We start from the raw sequence: 17422 nt of genomic DNA, 5'->3' as shown, positions 1-17422 counted from the left end.
GAGTATTGATTTGTGTCTTTATTGTTGTTGTTTTCATGTTGTAATTGTATAAAACTGAAGACAGAAACTGCCTGCTTTCCCCTTCCCAGTCATTTAGGCCTGTTCTACACATGGATGAGAGGGACACAGGTGGCCCTGTGGGTTAAACCACAGCACCTAGGACTTGCTGATCAGAAAGTCGGCGGTTCGAATCCCCGTGACAGAGTCAGCTCCCGTTGCTCAGTCCCTGCTCCAGCCAACCTAGCAGTTCGAAAGCACATCAAGGTGCAAGTAGATAAATAGGTACCTCTTTGGCAGGAAGGTAAACGGCATTTCTGTGCGCTGCTCTGGTTTGCCAGAAGCGGCTTAGTCATGCTGGCCACATGACCCGGAAGCTGTACGCTGGCTCCCTCGGCCAATAAAGCAAGATGAGTGCCGCAACCCCAGAGTCGGCCATGACTGGACCTAATGGTCAGGGGTCTCTTTACCTTTTTACACATTGACAACATATGGGAACCAGGATAGAGATGGTGTGGGAGAGGGGTTAATTTTCCTGACCCCACCCATTGCAGAAAAGGAACTGTTCCGTTTGCTACACTGGAGACTATTGTGCAAAACCTACTCTGAAGGCTACAAGACTGACTGCACATGAGCATCGCCTTTGGGTGAGGAATGCTGCTCCATTATATTTCAGGTGTAAAAATGGATACCTTGCAACAAGAATCCTTTCAGCCCTCTGTAAAGCGGGTCGGGCTTGCAGTGCAACTGTTTCGTTTTTTCCTGATGCTGTCATTGTTTCTTTAAGCTGCAAGTGTACAGTCTCCATTTACCAGCAGCCCATAAATAACTCTACTGGAGCCATCGGGAGTCAGCTCTTGGCAGAGTTTTGGTTCTCCCTGTGCCCACTTTACAAAATGACTTATGCAGACAAGGTTGAGAGCATGGCTATTGCCTATGGACATGGCTGTGGCTCGCTAGGTGTTGCTGAAGTCCAAAGTCCACCATCCCTGACCATTAACCATGCTGGCTGGAGCTGAGCAGCAGTCATTGGGAACTGGAGTCCCAACATCTGCAGGGCCACCCATTCCTCACTGCTGGCTACAAGATTGATGGTCAATGGATTTAAAATAGCTCTCTCTCTGTGTCCCCCTTTTGTTCAAGCATTCTAAAGCATCCAGTATCTTCATTCCAACATCTCTCATCAAATCCAACACACCTTCAGGCATTTTCTTGCTCTTTGCTTCAGGAGGTTATTCACCCTGTAATCCTATTATGATGCTGTGGAGTTCCAGCAAGTACAGAGGTGGCAGACGTAAGGCACCATCTGCATTATAGCCATGGTTTACCCTAGAGAATCCTGGGAAGCGTAGTTTGTTAAAGGGGCTGAGAACTGCTAAGAGACTCCCTATTCCCCTCATAGAGCTATAATTGGCAGAGTGGTTTAATGATCAATCCCTCTTCCCGGGGAACTAACAATGTCCCCATAATTCACAGACAGTCTCCTCTCCATCTCCTCTCTCCTTCAGTACCGTGGGACATTATGTGTGTCTGACATCATAAAAAACAACACCACCACCACCAAACCACATATTTCTCTTTGACAAGGAAAACAACCAGTGCAGGAAGCCCTGGACCAGATTGTTTCCATAATAATGGGTAATTCCTTGACAACTTCCTGGCTATAAATAGCTCCTGCTAGATTGAAGCAAAGTTACTGGACACACAATTGGTCATGCTGAGCTGATGACACCTCACCACTCACTTCTCCCACTCCCATTGCTGTTTCCATAGAGCATTCCAACAGGAGAAAACAGTAAATTTGGGTCTCTCCAAATCTCCTTATATTGGTCCCTGAATAATCTTGGAAAATCCTCACTTGTTTACAGAAGCTGGTCTGGAAAGGAACCCAAGGTCACTGAACATAATATACTTTCACTGAATACTGGCAGATCCCAAACTTGAAGGGGTTCATCAAGAGTAAGAGGGATCTCCCAAGACCTGCTAGTCTAACCCCCTGCTCAACCCAGCAAATCCAGGAATACAGCATCTCCAAGATATGGCTGCCTAATATTTGCCTGAAGACCTCTAGAGTTGGAGAACCCACCAATCTCTAGGTTATGAGTTCCTTTGTTGAGCTGCTCTTACCACCCTAATGGACAACTAAAATTCCAACCTCCTCCTCTAAGCCCATTAGATCTCGTCCTGTCCTCAAGGATCACACAGAACAAGTCTTTGCCCTCTGCTGTATGATAAGACAGTCAGGTATTTGCAGTGCTGTGAAATCTCCTGGCCCCAAGCTTCTCAGTTTACGTTTGACTGGTCTTTGAGGGTGTCAGGGAACTGCCATCGGAGCCAGAGGCGGAGGGAAGGCTCCAGAGGGATGCCGGAGAGGGTCCCAGTAGCGAGAGAGGCAGCCCATCTGCTAGGGAAGGAAATCAGCGTAGCACCAGTGGAGAAGGGGGGCAGATGGGGGAATCGGCGAAGGGGCTCCAGGACTCCTTGCCGGAGACCAGCAGGGAGAGCACGGGTCCTCCGCTGCCCACACCCTCCCTGCGCAGAAGACTTCCGCGCAGGGAGAGTAGGAGGAGACTTGGCGTCAAATAACTTCCTTGCTGGAAGAAGTTCAAGAAACGCCCACTGACGGATTCTGCCAGCGATTGAGACAGCCACGAAATGAGAGGCTGTCCAGACAGAAAGGGTTCACCCAGGTAGCCCAGCCAGGTGTGGTGACGATTTACGCATGAGCAACCCCTAGAACCATTACAGAGGGCAAGAGCAAAGCTGAGCTACAAAGATTCAAATGCCTGTAATTTGGAAAGTCAAATTAAATTCCCAAAACCATTTTCCATAGTAGTTAGTTCATAATGAAGAGTCCTGCTGGATCAGATCAAAGGCTCATCTTGTCTAGCTTTCTGAACCTACAAGAGCCAACCAGATGACTATAGAAAGCCCCCATGTGGAACATCAGTGCAAACTCTGGCTCATGTTCCCCAGTGACTGGCATTCAGAGGCGTACGAACTCAGATAGATTCATTTACTTTCTTAGATTTGTACCCTACCTTTCTTCAGCCATGGAGCCCAGGGTGGTGGGCATGGGGTTCCAGGCCCTGATCAGACCCAGACCTGCTGAACCTCAGCAAGATGGTGACCTCATGTGCCTTCAGAGCATACCCTGGGTGTATAATATGACAAGTAGGCAATGAAAGTCTTAATCCACAATGTGGCAGCTAGACTGGTGACTAGGAGTGGTCCCACCTCTGCTACAGTGTGATGGGCTGGTGTGTTGAGAAACTTACTTCAACAGAATGCTTGGAAGAGCAGTTCAAGAGAATTTCTCTGTGCGATTTATTTTTTTAAATGGTGATAAATTAGACACTCCAGAAGGTAACACACTATCAGAAGTATTTTCTTTTTAATATAAAACAGCAAATGTTTTTAAACAGGTTTATTTTCCTTTCCTTCCTCCCCCCTTTGCCTTGCCCATGCCAATAAACATTAGGAAGGCAAGACTTGTTTACATTTTAATAAAATTAAGTTACTTGGTGCCACTTTCTATTATAGTCTTTATTGGGAAGTGGGGTAAAATTGCACACAGGGGAGTCATAAAAAGAGGGGAGTTGAAATCACTGTGAACAAAAGTATAGATTCTGAGATTTATTTCTTTAAAATGGATCATGGGGAAGATAGATACCTCCTCCTCCGAACAGAGGTCTGGGTTTCTTCCCACTTTCGATTGGTGCTGGTAAAATTTGAAAACTTTCTGAGAGCAAAAGAGACCCATAGAGTCAGATGTGTCAAGAGGGAGGCAATTGGCCATATTCAGTTCAAATGGTGCATCTTCCATGGAAAAAGAAGCCAGCATTTAGAAAACATAGACCCACATTGATCACCCAAAGTACTAAGGTAGGAAGGTCCATTTTTTTGGCCTGCTATCCACTGACGTCATGGGAACAACAGGTTCATCTGCTGCCTGCTTTGAATTTTAAAAATGGAAGACCAGTTTCCTAGGCCAGTGCCAGGGCGCACCATGAGTCTTGGCGAAGAGGAACGCTTAGTCCCGACTGCTGGGTCATGGTGGCCGCAGAGAAGGTGTAGTCCTCTGGCTCGTACTTGAACTGGGTGTGGCTGTCAGCCAGAGTGTCTTCAGATTGGCTTGGACCCTACGAGGATTTGCAACAAAGAAATGAATGGGCTTGCTGTCCCCATTACAGGTGAAATTTCTATTGCATTGGTTATTTTAACCCCTACCGTAAAGACTAAGATGTTTAACACGGATCAGACCTCCAGTCTTCCTGATCTCTGCAGCTCCTGGCTGTATACACAAAGAATGGGAAACCTGTAGCCCTCCAGATATTGTTGGACTACAGCTCCCATCATCCCTGAGCAGTGGCCACTGTTGGCTTGGGCTGATGGGAATTGGAGTCCAACAATATCCAGAGAGCCACAGGTTCTCCATCCCCAACACACACCCTTCTTTATGCCTCCCTGCTTCTAGTTTCCCTTTCAGTGTTTCTCAGACTTGGCTCCCCAGCTGTGGTTGGACTACAACTCCCATCATCCCTAGCTAGTAGTCAGGGATGATGGGAGTTTGGTCCAACAGCTGGGGAGAAACACTAATCTCTTGTATTCCTTCTTCAGGTCTCCCACTCATTCTTTTGCAGAACTCCTCTCATAGAATCATAGAGTTGGAAGAGACCACAAGGGCCATCGAGTCCAACCCCCTGCCAAGCAGGAAACACCATCAGAGCACTCCTGACATATGGTTGTCAAGCCTCTGCTTAAAGACCTCCAAAGAAGGAGACTCCACCACACTCCTTGGCAGCAAATTCCACTGTCGAACAGCTCTTACTGTCAGGAAGTTCTTCCTAATGTTTAGGTGGAATCTTCTTTCTTGTAGTTTGGATCCATTGCTCCGTGTCTGCTTCTCTGGAGCAGCAGAAAACAACCTTTCTCCCTCCTCTATGTGACATCCTTTTATATATTTGAACATGGCTATCATATCACCCCTTAACCTCCTCTTCTCCAGGCTAAACATGCCCAGCTCCCTTAGCCGTTCCTCACATGCCCAGTTCCTCCATTCCCATCATTCCTTTGGTCTACTGCCCCCTTTTATAGACCTCCATTTTTAATACAGGCCTTTATTTCCGCTCCGGCCTGCCGTACTCTAAGACTATGCCGATTTCTAACTGGCCCAGGAGACTCTGAAATTACGGCAGCTTGGCCAATGACTGCTAGAGGAGTCCATCATTATCATCTCCACCAGCAGCACAAAATCCATGAGCATGCTACATATCATATCATATCATATCATTTGTCAAGATGTACTGCAGTTCCTATCATCCATTTACCTGGGAAGCTGCCACGATCGACTGCCCTGGATATTGCGCTGTTACAGAGGGTTCTGTTTTTAAAGTGACGGTGCTTTCAGAATTTGTGATGGAGGAAGGGGAATTGGTGGTTGAATTGGTGGACCCTGCAAGATAAAATGGTTTAAAGAATACATACATTAATGGAAGTGTGAAGCAGAAGCAGATTGCATTATTATTGCTAGTTATAGGCCATATGATTTATTCATATTTCCATCTCCTTCAAACTTCTGACATCTGTGCAAGGCCTCTGAGACCAAACATTTGCTTCTTTCTCAGAGGTGAGGAACTGTCAGGTCCAGGGGCTGAATGTGGCCCTTGAGGGATATCTATTTGGCCCTTGGGACCCTCCCTAGACCCTACCCCACCCCATACTTCTCACTGGCTCTCCTCTGCGTGTAACTTGAGAACTTTTGCCTAGATGTCACATTTTCTGGAACTGTGATGATGGCTCTTGCTTTGGGGATGAAGAGGGAGTGAGGGGAATCTATAGCTTCTGTATTGCTAGAATCTAGCCTACTGTACAAAGGCAACAATCACATCCATTGCTTTCCCTGCTTTCGCCTCTGGCCCCTACCATCACTGCATGTGGGCCCCAGAAAGTTCCTGCAATGGAATACAGCCCTCAGATTGGAATAGGCTCCCTACCTGTTGTTTTATCCCATTACCAACAGCAAACTCAACCCACTGAGTGCCAATCCTTTTGCAGACAAAACAGTACCGTCCACACACAAGAGGAGCAGTCCCCAAGGTTTGAACAAACAGAAAATACTTTAGTAAATCTTAGAAGATCTTAATGGGGACGACAACCCCAAATAGCCAAACAAGGACTAAGCACTTTAATTTTATCACTTATAATTTAATCTTAATTTTTATAATTGTCCTCCTTCAAGCTCACCCTTGCCCTTGCTTTAACCCTTATCCTTCACAGAGGGTCTAACTTGTCGGCCAGCAGAATCATACGAAATAATTCTTTCTGGGTTGCATCTCTTCAGACTGTGGGTTTGGCTAGGGTTGGATGTGTGTGAGGGTGAAGGTTAAACACAGAGAGAGAAACCTTGGCTGAACTGTGGATCACACACACAGAGAAAGATGAACTCTCTGTGTGAACACATGGGGTGGATCTACACACAGGGGGGGACGCTATAAATAAGTCAGAAATTAAATCGTTATAGGAAAAAACGCTATGAAAAATCGCAAATATTTTTTTTTGCTCTCCAGCACCATCTGGTGTTGCATCTTTATAATGCATTCAAAACACTGGTTTTTTTTTACTAATGTAGCTGACTCCATAGTGTGTATGAACTGTGTGAACACTTCGTGAATTCTGCTTCACAATGGTAGAAAGAGTCGACGTCGAAGGATCAAATCATGCAGATACTGCCTTCCTTTCCTTAATTCAGCAGTGTAGAAGGTTGGATTGTAAGCAATTTGGAGCAGGACAGCCATGCATGCACCGAGACGCCATTTATTTTATAATTTACTATTATTATTGATACCTGTTGAGGATTTTCCTTTGGTGATATTTTTAGGTTTCCTCTTCCTCGTCTGGATGCTTTCTTTTTTCATTGCCAGAGGTCTGGGTACCTTGACATCAAAAAGAGGAAGAATCATCAGTACCGGCTTTGACTTGCTTTTCTGCAGAGCACTCCAGTATTCGCTTTATAGTCACTGTATCTGTGCAATGCAGACGGTGTCCTTGTTCTTCAAAGGGGTTCATTTTTCTCATTGGCAGTCCTTGGGCTAGTAGATGCATGAGGCAGAGTATTTGGAGAACCTTACGACAGACACACACACACCCATATTTCCTCCAGTTTCTTTCCTACACTACTGGGGTAGGAGAAATAGCTGTGGCTGATGACTACAGTATTTTTACTTCTTGAACAAGGACAGTCTTCTGTCTCTGGGACAGGTGAAACCTAGGTCCACATTTTTGAAAGACGCAAAGCACACTGGCACAGGTTCTGGCCTGACGGGCAGATTCCACTTCTGAACTCAAATCAAAATGCTGATCTTGGTGCATAAAGCTTAGGACCCTGATTCCTTATAGACTGCCTTATCTCATAAGTACTGACCCAGACCCCAAAATAGTTGTCTGAAGCCTATTCTCTCAGTGCCCTTTTCAAGAAAGGTTTGGAGGAGAGCAATGAGAGAACAGGCCTTTTCAGTGGTAGCCCCTCAGTTGCAAAACACTCTCCCCAGGAAGGCAAATACACGTTTCTTTCTCAAGTACAGTGGTACCTCGGATTACATACGCTTCAGGTTACATATGCTTCAGGTTACAAACTCCGCTAACCCAGAAATATTACCTCGGGTTAAGAACTTTGCTTCAGGATGAGAACAGAAATCGTGCTCCAGCGGCACCGTGGCAGCAGGAGGCCCCATTAGCTAAAGTGGTGCTTCAGGTTAAGAGCAGTTTCAGGTTAAGAACAGACCTCCAGAATGAATTAAGTTCTTAACCTGAGGTACCACTGTATTTGGGAACTGATGGAGACCACTATATTGTGCTGCCTTTATGGCAGTATTTGTCCATTGTTGGGTAGAAGGGTTTTTGTGTCTGATTCTTTTGTGAATTGACTTTTAGAGTCATTGTTTTTAACTACATACAGGCCACTCTCAATTTGTGTGCATTTGATGCACACATGCTGTCCATGGAGGCGCAGGTTCATTCTGTGTCCAGGGCAGCTGTCTACCAGCTCCACCTGAGACGCAGGATGACCCTACCTGCCTGCGGACTGTCTTGCCAGAGTGGTGCATGCTCTAGTTATCTCCCGCTTAGACTACTGCAATGCGCTCTACGTGGGGCTACCTTTGAAGGTGACTTGGAAACTGCAATTAATCCAGAATGCAGCAGCTAGACTGATGACTGGGAGTGGCCGCTGGGACCACATAACACCGGTCCTGAGAGCTCTGCAATGGCTCCCAGTACGTTTCTGAGCACAATTCAAAGTGTTGGTTCTGAACTTTAAAGCCCTAAATGGCCTCGGTCCAGTATACCTGAAAGAGCATCTCCACCCTCATCATTCAGCCCGGACACTGAGATCCAGAGGCGAGGGCCTTCTGGTGGTTCCCTCATTCCCTGAGGTTACAGGGAACCAGACAGAGGGCCTTCTCGGTAGTGGCGCCCACCCTGTGGAACGCCTTCCCTTCAGGTGTGAAGGAAATAAGCAGCTATCTTCTCTATAAAAGACATCTGAAGGCAGCGCTGTTTAGGGAAGTTTTTAATATTTAATGCTGTATTGTTTTTAACACTTGATTGGGAGCTGCCCAGAGTGGCTGGGGGAACTCAACCAGATGGGCGGGGTATAAATAATAAAGTTATTATTATTATTATTATCATCATCATCATTATCATTATTATGTTCGGAACCAGAAGGAGGAGGGCTGGGGCGGACGGCTTAATGTGCTCTGCCAATGTATGCAGTGACCTGGAACGTAACTCCGGCGTAAATTGAGGTGTGCATGCCTGTATTTATTTCTGTATATTGTACTTGTTTCTGCATTTATTATTTCTTTGGGGCTTTGTGTTTGAAGAGACACATGCTCAGAATGCCAGGCTAATGAATACATGCTCCTTACCCCATGCAGTTTCATGTATAATCCGCATGCGTTGCAGACTGGCTCCCCTTCTGCGTTCCGTCTCCAGAGCGTAGTGTTGGTCGTATGGCAGTTAGTGCAGCAGAGACCTGCACGTCTAGAGGAGGACTGAAAAGGAAGAAATATATATAAGTGGGGTGGTGCTGAAGCGCTGCTGCATTTGCATCAGGCAGGAAATGATCAAATCTGAGATAAAGCCCATTCCCTAGAAGATGAGGGGTTGATGTGACATCAAATATAAACATGTCTAATTGCCTTTTAAAGCCATCTGGGATGGCGGTCACCGCTACCATCTTGGGGGAATGAATTCCATAGCTTATAACTATGTACTGGGTGGAGAAGGTAACTGAATATTAATGGAAAACTATGTATTTTTTTTATTAAATTTGTTAACTGTTGAAATATACAGGGTGAGTCTTTTAAAAGAGGCCCCGTGGAACATGTGTACTCTATATCCACAGGGCCTCTTTTAAAGGACTCACCCTGTATATACCGTATTTTTCGCTCTATAAGATGCACTTTTCCCCTTCTGAAAAGTAAGGGGAAATGTGTGTGCATTATGGAGCGAATGCAGGCGGGAGGCTCTGCTCAGCGCTCCCTTTAAAGAGCTGCACACACACTCTGCGCACTCTTTAAAGGGAGTGCGGCTCTTGGGGGAGCCTTAGCCATGCGCAGCCTCTCCTGGGCAGCGGGATGAAAGCTCCCCTTGCCCGGGAGAGGCTGCGCATAGCTATCCCATAAGCCAGGATAGCCAGTGGGATCACTGCGCTGTGATCCCGCTGGCTGTCCTGGCTTCTGGGATTCAGAATATTTTTTTTCTTGTTTTCCTCTTCCAAAAACTAGGTGCGTCCTATGGTCTGGTGCGTCTTATGGCACAAAAAGTATATATACACACACAGTGAGTGAGGGAGGGAGGGAGGGAGAGAGAGAGAAATAACCCAGTGGCCTTCCTTGCACAATGGTTATGTAAACAAGCAGAATACAGTGGTATCTTGGGTTACATACGCTTCAGGTTACAGACTCCGCTAACCCAGAAATAGTGCTTCAGGTTAAGAACTTTGCTTCAGGATGAGAACAGAAATCGTGCTCTGGCGGTGCGGCAGCAGCAGGAGGCCCCATTAGCTAAAGTGGTGCTTCAGATTAAGAACAGTTTCAGGTTAAGTACGGACCTCCGGAAGGAATTAAGTACTTAACCCGAGGTACCACTGTAGTAAAAAAATACAATGCAAGAACTGACAATGCTAAGGGGACCTGAATGAGCTGAATTTCCTACCACTACCGCCCAAGGCAATTCTCACCAGCCCCTGGTGTCTTCTTCAAGGTATGTTCATACATGTGCCCATGTTCATGAAGTAAATTTAAGAGATTCTCTGGCTCTGTCGCAACCCCTTCACTTTTAAGGGCTTCAAAGGAGAAAGTTTTACGAGTTAGAATTATGGAGCCCAACTTGTCCCACTGCTAAGTCTCTGACCCAAACAGAGAAACATATTTTGACTGCTACATGCAATCAGCAGTTCCATGTGAAGTTTGCGATGATTTCCTGCACAGATGCCAGTGTGAGAATCACACCATTGGATTTGTACCTGGTGAAACAAGTACTCCTCTTTTCACATGAAAAGTTAACCCCCCCCCCTCTCTCTCTCTCTCTCTCTCTCTCTCTCTCTCTCTCTGTGTGTGTGTGTGTGTGTGTGTGAAGAAGTGTTTTAAAAATATTTAGGAAGCTTTGATGGCAACCAAGACAATCAAGGGTCTGGAAACTGAGCCTTATGAGGAATGGTTGAGGGAGTTGAGTATGTTTAGCCTGGAGAAGAGAAGACAGTGAGGAGATATGATAGCCATCTTTGAATATCCAAAGGGCTGTCACATGGAGCAAGCTTGTTTTCTCCTGCTCTGGAGGGTAGAACCCCAACCAATGGATTCAAGTTACAAGAAATGAGATCCCAGCTAAACATCAGGAAAAACTTTCTGATGGTAAGAGCTGTTTGACAGTGGAACGGTCTCCCTCGGGAGGTTATGGACTCTCCATCCTTGGAGGTTTTAAAGCAGAGGTTGGATGGCCGTCTGCCATGGATGCTTTAGCTGAGATTCCTGCATTGCAGGGGGTTGGACTAGAGGACTCTCAGGGTCCCTTCCAACTCTACAGTTCTATGTGATGAGGGAAGGCTCTCTAACCCCCACCCCAAACTGGCAGCTTGATATTGTGTAGTCCTGCAGCAGATACATCTTGCAAACTAACATACTCTCACTTTAGGTGCTTCAAGAATATTTCACAGCCTTAAAGTATCAGTTCTTCGTGAGCATCACCCATTGCCTTGGAAATTACCCACAATGCAAAAAAACTGTGCATCCGTTTGTTTCACTATTAAAAACTTGGTCCCCACAAATGATGAATTAAGTGAAGGGGGCAGGAATCAGAAGGAGAAGTATTGCAAAGACCACAGTGGTGACCGGCATTTCAGGAAGACATAGTGGAATGACACATTTTAGCATTCTGGTTGTGAAGTTCCTGAATGCGCACCCACACGTTTGTTCCCCATTTCTAGCCACAGGTTTGGGATTTCCAAGTCCAGGCCTGAATGTTTTGTGTTTGTTTTCTCCCACTGCTTTATATAGTAATATGTAATATGGGGTCATCCCTGCCAGGTCACATTCTACAGCGGCTACAGCAAAAATGGCCATTGCTACAGACCTCAACAAAATTATTGGTTAAACACTGTGATCACGATAATGAAAAAAAGTGTCAACAGATCACAATATTGTTAATTAAAGTAAAATCAACTAGGACTGTAAGGATTGCTGTGATACTGTTTGATCAAACAGTGGGATGGCTCCCCCTCCAAAAAATCAAAATCCTTAAGAAATGTCATTTCTTAGGGGTCTCCTATCAGCTATCAGCCCCCTTCAAACCACAGTTCCTAGGATTCTTTGGGGGGAAGCCATGACTGTTTAAAGACATATAAGAGTGATCGAAACATATGGTGTGACTGACCATAGCAGATGAGCCCTGTAGGAAAAGAACTACGGGTACTCTTCCAGAAGGGAAACAGATTACAAATTCTCTCCAGCATTTGGCTATAGTGGTAAAAGACTAAGGTCTATTTTGGTTGTCAGGGAAGGAGGGAGGGAGGCACATTTGTTTCAACAGCTCCAGCATTATTCTTATTGTGCTTTTTTAAAAAGAGAAAGTGAATTCCTCCCTCCTCTTCCTATTCCACTCTGCCTTTGCGGAGCTTTGACCTTGGCTAGGAAGTTGTTGACTTCAACATTGCGCCCCGATGTGTTTGTTTATACAAAACCAGACCGAGCCCTTAAAACAGAAAGTCCTGCCCAGACTGCGTTCGGCAGCCAAATGCAGCCGATAAGCTTTTGGTATCGTGGACTTTGTAATGTGTTTCATTCAAAGCACGCAGGAAAAGCTCATACGCAGCCTCAGCTACAAAGCCAGAGGACTGAACCAAGATGGAGAGTCACACCCAGAGTCATTGTGGCTCGAACAACACACGATACTCAGCTGAACAATTATTTTCTCCAATTCTTTATATGGCTGAATCTACACACACACACATAAGTGTTTGTGTGAAAGGAAGCTCAACTGTTTTGTACTCTGGTGTACACTTGTTGAATGTTACCTGTGAATAAACGTGCCAGTGTGCAGCTCAATGATTTGTGTGCACAAATTGTACATCTGTTGATCATACTGTGTGAGCACCCAAGGAACAGCCATGGGTCCATGCCCCATGTTGGGCAAAAGATACCTGCATTGCAGGGGTTGGACTAGATGATCCTCGTGGTCCCTTCCTATGATTCTGAGGGAAAGAGATGGACAACTCTCCCCCCTCTGGCTAACCTTCCCCAGAACTTTAGTTCTTAGTCAAACTCTGATTCCAGATGCATGCTTGGTTAGGAGAGGGGGCTAAGGGGAGGTTAACTAGCAATATTAGGTTAGATCTTATCTTCATGTCCAACTACTCTATTCCGAACTTAAAAATGGAAAGTGTAATGCCGGTGGTCAACAAAAGAGGTTCAAAGACTCTCTCTAGGCAAATCGTAAAAAATGTAGTGTAAACACCGACAACTGGGAAACACTGGCCTGTGAGAGCTCCAATTGGAGAACAGCCTTTACCAAAGGTGTCATGGGCTTTGAAGACACTCGAACTCAGGACACAAGGGAGAAACGAGCTAAGAGGAAGGTATACTTGGCAAACCCTCACCATGATCAACTCCTGCCTGGAAACCTATGTCCCCACTGTGGAAGGATCCAGAATTGGCCTCTGCAGTCACTTATGGACTCACTGTTAAAACTGTGTTTATGGAAGACAATCTTACTCATCTACAAGTGATAGAAGGAGGAGGAGGAGGAGGAGGAGGAGGAGGAGGAGGAGGAGGAGGAGGAGAAACAGAAACAGCAATACTAGGAAAGGGCTTATCTTCGTTCACCACTGCGATTAGAATTGGACAATTTGCCCACAATCTCCCCCTTTTTAACTTTGATTAAGGCAGATTCCAGGTGCATACTGACCAGCTGCCATCGTGTATTTTCCTCTCCCTTTCCAATACTACGTTTAGGGCTTGAATAGTTTTAATCCAGCAAAGAGAGATGAAGGTCATGGGAAATACCTTTGGAATCCCAAGGACAAGTCAACATTTCTGCTGCCAGGGATGTAAGATATATTCTCTAAACAACTGAAGGGGGAGGGAAGAATGTTATACTTTAAAGCTCGGTGAGTAACAGTGGAAAGGAAAGACGCATTGGGTTGTATCCAATGCTATTCCTGCTCAGAGTAGACCCACTGAAATTAATGAACGTGACTAACTTGGGGTCATTACTTTCAGTGGGTCTACTCTGAGTTAGCTGGAGTCCAGCCACAGGGTATAAAATTAGATGAAGTGTGAAGTTGCTAAATGTAAACATAGGCAGTCTTGACTCCAACCATGAGGCGCCAGAGTTTTGCAGACTGAATCTGGGGAATGGCTGTGCTTTTTGAAAGCTTGGGCTTTCTTTAGGAAACCTAAAATTGGAACCCCAAACCTGAAAAGCAGGCCAAAAGAAAAGAAAAGCAGGGAGTAACAGTCACGTGGTTTTAAAACCTGCATTTGGATGTATTCGAAATTAAATTGCAAGTGGATAAAGTCACATATAGGGGACGCGGGTGGCACTGTGGGTTAAACCACAGAGCCTAGGACTTGCCGGTCAGAAGGTTGGCGGTTCGAATCCCCATGACGGGGTGAGCTCCCGTTGCTCGGTCCCTGCTCCTGCCAACCTAGCAGTTTGAAAGCAGGTCAAAGTGCAAGTAGATAAATAGGTACCGCTCCAGCGGGAAGGTAAACAGTGTTTCCGTGCGCTGCTCTGGTTCGCCAGAAGCGGCTTAGTCATGGTGGCCACATGACCCGGAAGCTGTACGCCGGCTCCCTCGGCCAATAAAGATGAGCGCCGCAACCCCAGAGTCGGTCATGACTGGACCTAATGGTCAGGGGTCCTTTTACCTTTACCTAAAGTCACATATATATTAAGAACATTTTGCTAAAGGTTCCATAAAAGTTCCTACACTGAATGCACACTTTCTTGCTGAAGAGAGTCTGACCCTGTAGGCATCATCATATGTGCCTCAGTGAGCAGAATGCTAAGATCAGGCAGAGGAATGTGGGAATAAGGTGATCTCATATGCACACTGGCCCCAGGTTGCTTAGGACTTTGTATGCCAATAGCAAGTCCTTGAAAATAGGTTGGTGGAACCATAGGAAACTGCCTCATATTGAGTGAGATCCATTGTTCTGTATAGCTCAGTACTGTCTACACAGACTGGCAGCAGCAACTCTCCAGGGTTCTAGACCAAGGCTCCTCTCCCAGCCCCACCTGGAGATGCCAGGAATTGAACCTGGGCCCTTTTGCAGGGAAGGTAGATGATCTGCCACTAAGCCACAGCTCTTCTCCAAGTACATTCAAGAACATACTGGCAGTCAGTGGAGCAACCTAAACTCAAACAGCTCAGAACCACAATAACTCAAGGTCTGACCCAGACCCCGCAATCATCATGCGAGGTTCTTCTTTGTGTGCCTCCTCCAGAGGTCCAGAGGGTGGTAACACAAGCCGGGGCCTTTTCTGCAGTGGCTCCCTGTTGGTGGAATGCTCTCCCCAGGGATGTTTGCCTGGCACCTTCATTATGCATCTTTAGGTACCATGCAAAAACATACCTCTTCAATCAGGCCTTTGGTTGGTTAGCATTCTCTTTCCTTTTAAATGTGTTTGAGGAAGAGGGTGTTATGGGTTTGTTTTGTTCTTGTTTTTATTATGCCTTTTCTGTTTTCATCTTGTATTTTTATGCTATGTACCACCACGAGATCTATGGATGGTGGTTGGTATACTAATTTAATAAACAATAAATAATAATAGGTGTTATGTGTTGGCAGTAAAAAGTAAAGGTAAAGGGACCCCTGACCATTAGGTCCAGTCGTGACCGACTCTGGGGTTGCGGCGCTCATCTCGCTTTATTGGCCGAGGGAGCCGGCGTACAGCTTCCGGGTCATGTGGCCAGCATGACTAAGCCGCATCTGGCGAACCAGAGCAGCACACGGAAATGCCGTTTACCTTCCCGCTGGAGCGGTACCTATTTATCTACTTGCGCTTTGACCTGCTTTCAAACTGCTAGGTTGGCAGGAGCAGGGACTGAGCAACGGGAGCTCACCCCGTCGCAGGGATTCGAACCACTGACCTTCTGATCGGCAAGTCCTAGGCTCTGTGGTTTAACCCACAGCGCCACCCGTATCCCATGTTGGCAGTAGCCAACACCCAATAGCAAACATGCTGCAGAATTCTGCACCAGTCATGGCTTCTAAACCAGCCAGGAGAGCAGCCTTATCTTCAAGATTACCAGTGCTTGAATCACTGTAGACCAGCTAAGCTGATCCAGGAAAGATTGCAGATGACTAACAAACCAAAGCTGGTCAGAAACATACCTAGCCATCAAAGTAACCTGAGCCTTAAGCAAAAAGCTGCGTCCAAGAGAACCCACAGACTATATTTGCTGCTTCATAGAGAATGCAACGCTATCTAAAACTGACAACACACCCATCTCCAAGATACAGGAACTACACCCAGCTTCCAGAGTCTCTGGATGTAAACTCAAGCTTATTAAAATTATTAGACAGATTAGCTTATTAGACAGATTCCTGGTGGAAAAGCCAACTCACCAGGATGGCTTTGTGCCTTCAGTACTGGCAGCAGTAAGCCTCTGAATACCTGTTGTTGGAAATCACAAGTGGGGAGAGGGGTCTTGCACCCGGGGGGGGGGGCTTGCTTGTGGGCTTCCCATAGGCACCTCGTTGGTAGCTATGAGAACAGAATCCTGGACTAAATGGGCCTTGGGCCTGATCCAGGGGGGTTCTGGCAGGCAGCTTTCCTTGTGCAGGAGGAGAGAACAGTCCCAAGGTCTCTGCATTGACATCCACTCAGTTTGCAAAGAGTTCAGAATATAAGCAGCCACCTGCTGGATCAGACCCATGGGGTGTGGGGTGTGTGTATAGGTAGGACACACTTAAACACACACACACACAGAGAGAGAGAGAGAGAGAGAGAGAGAGAGAGAGAGGAGTCCAGCACCCTATTTTAAACAGTATAATGCCAGATACTTCCAGGAAGCCCACCAGAACAGGAAGGCACGGCAACTGGTGTGTAGATTTTACTGGCTCTGAAAATGGAGCTTCTAATCTGCCTATCAGGTTAGAAGCAAAACAGGGAGGCAAGTGCTGTGTGGAAATCAGTCTGCCCACTCAAAATATCAACACTATGCATGCCAGTTGGTAGAACATGAGACTTTTAATCTCAGGGTTGTGGGTTTGAGCCCCCCATTGAGCAAAAGATTCCTGCATTGGACTAGATGACCCCCGTGATCTCTCCCAAGTCTACAATTTCTATGATTCTATGATTCATTCATTTCTATATTGGAAATCTCTCCTTCCCTCTTTCCCCCCATGCAATGTGCAGAACCTCAACTAAACAATGTAAGGAATAAAATCCAGTGGAAATACAGGAATGGGTCATCTGACAAGAAGCTGACGAAAACTGTAAATTGTTTTCATAAGGCGGCTTGCTGAAATAATCAAGAATTAAGTTGGCTTGTGAAGCTCATTGCAGACGATGCCTACTTAATTTCACTGGGAAGAGAATTCCATACCCCTGGTACCATCCGCAAGCAGAGAGAATGGGGATTTCAGACCTAAATGTGGCCCCAAGGCATTTCAATCTGAAACCGTAGAAATCTGTCCAGACCTCACACCTCTTCCAGACCCTTAATCTGTGACAAGACCTCTGGCTCACCTGGATGGAGAGTGGCATGTAGGTATGTGGCCCCTGAAAGGTTGCTCATGACTGAGTGTGGCTCCTGGCTTGAAAAATACCCTGCCCCTAAGACCCCAGAAGCAGTAAACACAAGAGGCCATCCAATATTAAAGACCAGACAAGGTGGAGGTGGAGAATCCTTTAG

The 17422-nt window shown here is 46.1% G+C and overlaps 1 protein-coding gene across 3 annotated transcripts in view; it reads right to left on the bottom strand.

Moving 5' to 3' along the window:
* Nucleotides 1–3300: 3300 nt before the first annotated feature.
* GATA5 (GATA binding protein 5) overlaps nt 3301–17422 on the bottom strand; it is a 55639-nt gene continuing 41517 nt past the window's right edge. For all 3 annotated transcript variants that reach the window (XM_083744581.1, XM_083744582.1, XM_083744580.1), the window contains exons 4-7: nt 8925–9050; nt 6845–6932; nt 5328–5452; nt 3301–4139 (exon numbers count right to left, since the gene is read on the bottom strand). In XM_083744581.1, the coding sequence (XP_083600707.1) occupies nt 3984–4139; nt 5328–5452; nt 6845–6932; nt 8925–9050 (495 nt within the window). In that variant the 3' untranslated portion in view covers nt 3301–3983. The remainder of the gene's footprint in view (nt 4140–5327; nt 5453–6844; nt 6933–8924; nt 9051–17422) is intronic.

Source organism: Podarcis gaigeae (genome assembly GCF_964106915.1).
Source record: "Podarcis gaigeae genome assembly, chromosome: 6".
Classification (NCBI taxonomy): domain Eukaryota; kingdom Metazoa; phylum Chordata; class Lepidosauria; order Squamata; family Lacertidae; genus Podarcis; species Podarcis gaigeae.
Note: the sequence above shows the minus strand (reverse complement) of the source record. Positions and strands in the feature narration are given on the sequence as shown.